General features: G+C 37.6%; 1 protein-coding gene across 4 annotated transcripts in view; it reads right to left on the bottom strand.

The window, feature by feature from the left end:
- LOC116846736 (caspase-8-like) overlaps nt 1-9,509 on the bottom strand; it is a 143,023-nt gene that overhangs the window by 35,054 nt on the left and 98,460 nt on the right. For all 4 annotated transcript variants that reach the window (XM_032820965.1, XM_032820963.1, XM_032820966.1 and 1 more), the window contains one exon: nt 1,687-1,845. In XM_032820965.1, coding sequence (XP_032676856.1) covers nt 1,687-1,845 — 159 coding nt within the window. The remainder of the gene's footprint in view (nt 1-1,686; nt 1,846-9,509) is intronic.

Here is a 9,509-nt window from a genome sequence, read left to right as displayed (position 1 = left end):
AAGCAAATGAAGGAATTTTTGAACATTTATTATAAATTGAGCTAATCAATGGCGCATTTTTGTTTCGTTCTTTTGTTCATTGTCTTTTGAAGATTAAAATATATATATGTAATTGATAAATTTAATTTTTCCATTTATATGTTTGTTTTTTATTAAAATCATAAAATTCCTGTTTCGTACCCTGTAGTATTAAAACGAAGTGTTGTAGAGAAAAATATTATTAACAAAATATGTTTGCTTTTATGTCCTCTATTTCCTCTCAAAGTTTGTCGGTCTAATTTTTTTACACCCTGTATATATAAGAATATACGCACTCACTGCGAACCTGCCCTATTGGACGGGCGAGCACGCTTGCTGGCGATCAGTGTGTGTGTGTGTGTGTGTGTGTGTGTGTGTGTGTGTGTGTGTGTGTGTGTGTGTGTGTGTGTGTGTGTGTGTGTGTGTGTGTGTGTGTGTGTGTGTGTGTGTGTACACCCCCTCCCCAAAAAACTAACTCTGACCAATGTTTATTTATTAACAATGTATGTACGCGCATGCAGACGACCAGTGTGTGTGCATGTATATTTATGTGTGTGTGTGCGCGCGCGCGCGTGTGTGCAGCAGGTATCTTCCTAGCTTAGAAATTCGATGTTTTTGTATATACTGTGTCCAAAAATTACATTCATTTTATGCAACTTTTTTTATAACTTTTTAATAAACAACGAGCGATAGCTTCTGAAGATTATTTAGGAGAATGTACTTGATAATATATATCAAGATCAAAGTCATCGGAGGTGGATCCCCTAAAATAAATAATTACCATAATTTGTTTAAACAATTATTAATTAAATATAAGAAAAATTTTTGTTTATTTTTATTTTTTTTCTATATTTGAAGATGTTTTGATGCCATATCCTGTTTTGCACAGTTAAGAAGAGCCCATAGATTGTTTAGGCTCAGAGGAGGACCCGGTGGAAGAAAGAGGGAGGGATGGAATCCATCTTGGGGGACGAATCCATTCCTCAGGAATGGTACCCCAGGGTCCCACTATGCCCCATCAGGAGGCACCCGGCAGAGGTTTTAGTGAGTAAGTTCTCTTCTCCCGGGAAGAGAGAGAGTCCCATATAACCCGTGACCCTTCCCTTGGAATCGCGGGTATGCGTAACGCATTCCCCTGTCTTATCAAGAAAAAGTTCAGATATTAATGGGTTAAAATATTTATCAAAGTTCGAAAATAAATCTACAAAGGATGCGGCATCAATCCGAAAGCTAGATACATTTCCCTACACCGCGGAAGCCTTCAATATTAGACATAACCGTATTTCTAAATGTTTGAAAAAAATATATAGAGTGGCTTGCATTGATTAACACTTAACATTTCAGACTAAGTATTGGGAATAGAGGTTTTCGGATTAGAAATAAAAATTCAACAAATGAACGTTGGCTCCCCTTATAGAAATATCATACTAAGAATCATTGATAATTACTTATTATCCAGTATTTTTAATACTGAAAATAAGTAATTATCAATGATTCTTAGTATGATATTTCTATAAGGGTCATTTATCTTAAATTGAATGTATTCTAATTAATTTTATCCTAAAATTGATTTTATCCTAATTGATCAAGTTTCAAACCTTAATTTGCATTCAATTTTCTTAAAATTAATGAAATCATAGAACAAATTAAGCGTTTATCACTATTTACCTTCTTCTTTGTGACGTATTGATACAAAGCCTTGTATTGTAGACATAAACATAAAAAAGTTTTCATATTGGCGTATATCATCTGATGCAGGTATAGAGAAATCACATATACCATCTGCTGTTAAATAATTATTTCCTCTCTTTGGTACAAATGCTCTTCCTAAAAACAAGATGAAATGAAAATATTTTAGATCATATATATATATATATATATATATATATATATATATATATATATATATATATATATACATATATATATATATATGTGTGTGTGTGTGTGTGTGTGTGTGTGTGTGTGTGTGTGTGTAATCGTATTTAATCATTTACATATATAGACCTCTTTAATCAATAACTTAAAAATTTGTATGATTGTTTGCAAAATAATAAAAAACTTTATTGTCAGGAATGATATAATGTATAAGTTTATGATGGACATTAACGACAGACTTTAGGTTCAAGTTTCAGTACACAGAATGTCTTTTGCTAAGTATTATAGCCAAATATAGTTAGTCTTTTGCTAAATATTATACCATATACCTGTAGATTAGTCAATATAATAGTAATGTTATCCTGAACAGAAAGTCTTGTACCATTTCTAAATAACTATGAACATTTTTAAATTAATAATTAAGAAAGTTTCTTATATATAGTTATCTTCTTTAATTATCCTGTAAACACCAACTAACAGTAACATAATATCAATATTATAACTTCCCATTCAACAATGTAATTGTTACATAACACAGACGTTATATCGTATTTACATTGTTGAGTGGGAAATTATAACATTAATGTTATATTATTGTTAATTGATATTTATTGGGTAATAAGTTCAAGTTTTACGAGGTTGCGTGGTTACGAAATAGTACAAAACTTTCTTATTTAAAATGACCTAATCTACAAGTATATTACGGAACCCATGCTTGAAATCAAATATTTTGTATATACAAATTACAAAATAGTACAGTTTTTGATAAAAAATATTATTTCATTTAGTATACAGTTTCTTTTTTTATAGAAGTTTTTAAATTTTATATTAATTTAATTCTATATATTTTAGGAAACGTGTATGTACACGTGTGTGCCGTGCGTGCGTATTTGTATATGTGTATATGTAATAATATAAATATTTAATACATAAATACTCTGAATAATTTTTATTTAGACTTTAAAGTATATAACCACACACACACACACACGCACGCACGCACGCACGCACGCACGCACGCACGCACGCACGCACACATATGTATATATATATATATATATATATATATATATATATATATATATATATATATATATTAGATTATGTTCTATATTATAATTCCATAGACACCATAGACGATCCATGGGGGTTATATATTATAATTTGTGGTTATAAATATTTTAGAGTTTTAATAAACATTATTCGGAGTATTTAATAGGTATATCAACTATTTCTTTATTATCATACACATACACACATACACATATATCAACGCAACTAAACCACTATTTATACTATTAGTATAAATGTAACTCATACTAACTGCATCGGTAAAAATCGTCACCCAGATAGCGGGCCAGTTATGTATCCAACATTGTTGCGACGTTAGCACCAATGTTGGTGTCAGTGTCAATGACGTATATACATAGACCAAGCTTTCTGTCCGCAAAGTTAAGCCGGAAGTTGGCAGTTTAAAACAGAGTGAGAAAGTTGATTTGCCCCCATAGACATAGTAAGAATAGACTAAGCGTGAAATCTGAAGATCATATAGGAAAGACTAAACAATAGGTACCGAGTAGCTTTCTCTCTCGAACAATGAAAGAGTGGGGAGTCAGTGGGAGAAAAAGTGTAAAGACAGTAGAATGTGGTTAAATAACGTTATGCTCATAATCTATAGAACAGAATTAATATATTAAAATAATATAAAATAGCATAAAATGGTTACAAAACGGAAAATTAACGCACATATATGTCATGTATCTAACTGCGCATGCACGAATAGAAAAAGAAAGCTACACGGCACCTACTTTCTATCTTCACTGCCAACAAAAAACAAGCTCAATCTATTCTTACTATGCTTATGTTTGCCCCTAATGCTTTCTCACTCTATATTATTGACTGTTAAGAAGGAGGGTCCGTTTAACACTGCAAATACTTTAAAACGTTAAAGCAACGTTATTGATCCATTCGTCGCTCTAAAGTACTTATAGCACTAAATGGAACTATTTAGAGTGCTAAACCTTATCCAAGAACTGCATCTCGTCATAACAATTTAACCTCTCAGCAAACAATTTGGCAATAAATTGACACCAAATCCACTCAAACCTTGTCGACAAATCCGGTGTCATCTGTGACAGCAATAAGCTCGTGATTTGCTGCTAAAGTTTGCATATATAACCTGACGCTAATTTGACACCAAAATCCGAGCAAGATCTGCGCGGCAGTTTGACATCAAATTGACGCCAAATTCCGAGCAAGATTTGCGCGGCGCAGTTTGACGCCAAACTGACACCAAGTACCGAGCAAAGCTTGATGACAAAAATTTATGGCAAGCAAATTGGCAGCAAAAATGTAGCAAGTTTTGCTGTTTCATACCCAGATAGCACAATGAATTCCTAAAGTATTTCCAAAGTTTTCTTCTTTCTTGAACGGTAATTCTTTAAGAATTCGTAAAAGTATATTCGTAAGAATAAATGCCACTGCATTTACTAATTTTACTTGAAAAATTTTAGATTACTTGATTTCAATGTGTAAGGTATTAAAATATTCCTTCAAGCTTGTACGACTAGTCCGTTGCTTACTATTGGAGAGGGATAGTTAAATCCTTTTCACTTTCTTATAGCTCCGAAACTCTTTATTCGGATCGTTGTTTACGATCCCCTCGTCGTTAACTCACGACAACGACTGACTCTCTGCCTCCCTCCTTTGCCGCCCTCTAACGTCACCGTCGCACATCCGCGCCGCCACGCTTCTTTCTATTCTCCTTCTATCGCTCCTTAGCTCTATAGCGCGCGGATATTCAAATACCCGTGCCGTAAGTCGTTATCCTTACAATTCGGTCATTCTGCTAAGAGTGAGTCCTCTCACTAAGAATGAGTGTGAGAAATACATACATAATGAGTGATGGAATTTAAACCTCCTATGGTTGTTGTAATTTAAATTGTGCAGTCGGTCTTAATTTGCAACCTATTGCCCTTGGCTCACGCATCCGCAATTATATACATCTTACAACTTATCACATCATTTATACTAAAAAAAATTAACGTCATCTATGAATTTATATAGTCTGTCGTAATCTATAGTTATCTGCGCGGTATTTGCTCCCAGCTTTATCTACGCTAATTACTCACGACTTACACGTCTGTGGTCGAGATTACAATAGTGCTCGAGTACTCGGATAGTCTGTTGTGATCTATGATCATCTGTGCAGTAACTGTCAGTTATTCGTAACTGACACTGATCACTCGCGACCTATCCCCGTCTATGATTGAAATTACAATAGTGCTCAAGTACTCGGATAGTCTGTTGTGATCTGTGATCATCTGTGCAGTAATTGTCAATTATTCGTAACCGGCACTGATCACTCGCGACTTATCCACTTTTGTAAGGATTGTTGTACTAAATCTATGTGATCTGTCGCGATCTGCGCTGACTTCTTGTGACTCACAGCGTTCGTGGTTTACTCAGTTCATATTTTCGCCTGTTCTGTTACAATCTGCGATCATCTATACAATATCTATTAGTATCATTCGCAATCTGCACTAATCACTTGTAACTCGCGCAATGTTAGTTGTTATTACTCGTTTGATAGTTAGTTAAACAGTCGGTTTCGATTAATGTGTATATTGCTTCCTATTAGTTATTAGCTTTTCGGTTTTCCTTATCATTGTTATCATTATTGTCGCTATCATCACTATCATCACTAGCCGGACTACTAAAATTAAGCCACGAATGCGTTTTGTCGATCGCTACAATATTTTTATATCGTCTGTTTCCTTTTTGAGTTATAGGAGTATCTTCGACTACAATTTTATCATTAGGTAAGATTTTCGTGACGCGATATAGGCCGTGAAATTTCGCCGTCAATTTCTTGGGTTTGCCTAATGTCGTCTTATTTACCTGCGTTCTTTCGATCCTTACTAAATCTTCAACTTCATAATTCGTCGGTAACTTTCTGCGCTTGTCAAAATTCTTTTTCGCTGATTTTCGTTGTTTTCGTACTTTTTCGCTCGTTTCGGTCCTTATATTTATTAGTTTGTCGCTGCTAATAAAATTGCAAGCCGAATAAATTACGTCGTTCATTATATTTTCTGAAGTGCTTATTGGCTTATATCCGAATAATAATTCGGCAGAACTTTTCCCTGTTGATTTGTTGACAGTGGTGTTTATGGCTAATTGAATCTCGCCAATATTTTCATCCCATGCATTGTCCTTTTCATCATGACATCGAGCGCTAAGAGCATCCAGTATAATTCGATTAAAACGCTCTACCTGACCGTTTGCCCTGAGGGTGGCGACCGCTTTAATATATGTCTTATTTTTTACCCTTGAGTAAAAGATTTGAATTTCGAGTTTGTGAAGCACGCATTTCTGTCTGTGATAAGACAGTTGGGCGTTCCGAAGTAACCGAAATGTTCCCTAAATATTTTGATTGCCGTTGTAGTCTTTGTATCTCTGACTGCTTTAATATTCATGTAACGTGTCTTTTATTACTAGTAAGTATGCGTTTCCCCTTTTACTGCGAACGAACGGACATAAGTGGTCTGCATGTAAGGTATGAAAAGGTATATCGATCTTCGGTATTAGGTGGAGTAAACCTTCTCGGATGCTTTATAATGTGCGCATTCAAGACATGATGCTACATATTTTTTTTTATAAATCTACGCATTTTCAGAAACCAGAACGTTTCTTGGACGCGACTTAGCGTTTTCTCGAAACCAAAATGTCCCGCGTTGTCGTGGTTCATCCGTAATATCTGCCACCTAACCCCCTTCGGCACTATCCATTTAATTTTACCATTGACTAGTCTGTATACATACTCCCCTTTTAGTATGTAATTCTTATGTATGTCCGCGACATACTCTGTATCCCGATATTCCAATATTTCCTTGATTCACTTTGTTTCGTCGTGCGCACTTTGAACTGTGGCTATCCAGTCTTTTGTCTCAACGCGCAATATGTCGAGAACGAACCCCTTTTCGTCCACATTTGACTCAGTCACCGGATTACGACTTAATGTGTCTACATGTGTCATACGTAGTCTTGACCTGTATTCAATGTCATAATCATACTCTTGGAGTTGAATCCACCACTGCGTAACGCGCGGGATGAGATTCCTGTTTAGTTAACGTAGCTCATAGTGCGTTACAGTCGGAGACTATTTTAAACCTGATACTGAGCAGATAAACGCGGAAACGTTGTAGAGAGGTGACTACCGTAAAAGTCTCTAAATCAAAGGAGTGTAATTTTTGTTCGTCGATCGTGGTTTTTCGGCTGTAATACGCGACTGACCTTGTAACTATCCGTCCGCGATAGAAAGAACAAACGAACCACGAGCGTTAAAGCGATTATCCTAAACGGCACATTACGAAAACAAAATCCGCGACAAACAGATGTAAACACCGCCGACCGATCGCGAATATCACAACATTATATCAGACTAAAATTGGTATAAAAGACAGCGCGAAAACCTCAGAAAGAAGCAGTCTTCCGAGGCATTCCGCTGAGACTCGGACAGCAGCAGCTCCTCGCGAACACCATTATCTAGAACATCGCATCCTAGACCTTTCTCGTTACCGCTCCGTCGACTTATTGGATTCGTAAAGTCGACATTCCTCGATACCGCTCCGCCGACTCATTGGATTCGTAGAGTCGACATCCGCGTAAACTTGTTGGATTCGTAAAGTCTACATCCTTGATTACCGCTCCGTCGATTTATTGGATTCGTAAAGTCTACATCCTCGATACCGCTCCGTCGACTTATTGGATTCGTAAAGTCGACATCCGCGTAGACTTATTGGATTCGTAAAGTCTACATCCTCGATACCGCTCCGTCGACTTATTGGATTCGTAAAGTCGACATTCCTCGATACTGCTCCGTCGACTTATTGGATTCGTAAAATCGACATCCGCGTAGGCTTGTTGGATTCGTAAAGTCTACATTCCTTACTTACCGCTCCGTCGACTTATTGGATTCGTAAGGTCGACATCCTTGATTACCGTTCCGTCGACTTGTCGAATTCTCAGAGCCGACATCCGCGTCGACTCGCCAAATTCGTAAAGTCGACAGCCGCATAGATTATCGGACACGTAAAGTCCACATCGTTGTTACTGCTTCATCTCATACGGAGCGTCGATATCCACAAAACCGCTCCGTCGCCCCGGAGAACCAATCTCCGCGGCACACCGTTACAGCGCTCGACCGTTCCGCCAAACTCCGACGCGTCCCGGCTCGCTGTCGCGTAACGCATTCGAAGCTGTATTTACTCTTCGAGTAACGGATCTCGTCGCGCAACCGAAATTAAAGATCCAAGCGTCAACATTTCGCCGCAAGCGCGAGACAATCGACGCGTCAAAGTACCGCCCGCGCTCCCAGCGGCACGAGATCAGTCGCGGCAAACGTCATATGCTCGCACGACGAACACAAAAACTCGAACGTTAGACCAACAGCGTCGAGACAAGTTGTACATATTCAGTGTAAATAGCCATTTAACGTAGAATAGACATCATCTTAATATCTACTCCACTGTCTTCACACTTATTTACATCTGCCCGAATCCGGGCATACGTAAAAGTACCGCCCGAACGCGAAATAGCGTTACAACCTAATCATTCTTTCAGTATTCCGTTGCATAAGGATGCCCGCAACCCCTAATTTCGACGCATCCGTGTGCAACTCCGTCTCCAGATTAGCGTTATATAACGCCATTACCGAACGTTCCACTAGTTTTTCCTTTAAAGTATTGAAAGCGCGCGTCTGTTCATCTTTCCACTTCCATACAAAGTTAATTTTAAGCAGATCCATAAGCGGTCATGCTATGATGGCAAAATTTTTTACGATTCTTCTAAAGAAACTTGCGAGACCAATGAATTATCTAATTTCGTGCACGTTTTTCGGAACCGGAAATTTCGGGACAGCCATAGTTTTCTGCGACTCTGGTCGAATTCCATTCTCGCTAATTTCGAACCCGAAAAAATCAATTTCTCTGCGGAAAAAGTTATATTTGCTTAGGTTTAAAGTTAATAAACTATCATTTATTAATTTTAAAACCTCCTCTAACCATTCGAGACCTTCCGCGAATGAATGTGCTGGTATTAGTACGTCGTCCATGTAGATTATAGCGAATTTATTTTGGACTTAAGCTAAGATTTTATTCATGGCACTCTGAAATACGGAGGGCGCGTTTGCCAGCCCAAACGGCATGTGTTTGTATTGGTACTGGCCATTTGGGGTGATGAACGCGGTTTTATCCTGTGATTCCAATTCTACAGGAATCTGATTGTAACCGCGATTCGTTGCGGGTTTGAATCGCTTGTCGGATCGGGTTCGTGATAGGCGGAATAATTGAGAAACAGTGTTTTAAGAAAATAATAATGAATAGTATATTTAAAATACTAAGCTGATGATAATGACAATATATATATCGAACAATACGTGTCGACGCCTTTGGTTTTGGTTGTTTGTATCGCCTGACAGAGGTTTGTTTAGACGCCGATTTGTGTGATGTGACGCGCGGTGCGCGGGGCGCGGACGACGTCAGTGTCGCGTCTTCGCGAGTCTATGCTGTTGACGTTTCTTTCGGCGTCGTGTCTCTTAAGTGCGGTGGACACTT

Source organism: Odontomachus brunneus, unplaced genomic scaffold (assembly GCF_010583005.1).
Source record: "Odontomachus brunneus isolate Ranch 3 - 2012 unplaced genomic scaffold, Obru_v1 Obru_scaffold_068, whole genome shotgun sequence".
NCBI classification, from domain to species: Eukaryota; Metazoa; Arthropoda; class Insecta; order Hymenoptera; family Formicidae; genus Odontomachus; species Odontomachus brunneus.
The sequence above is the reverse complement of the archived record's forward strand: the minus strand, read 5'-3'. Positions and strand labels throughout refer to the sequence as shown.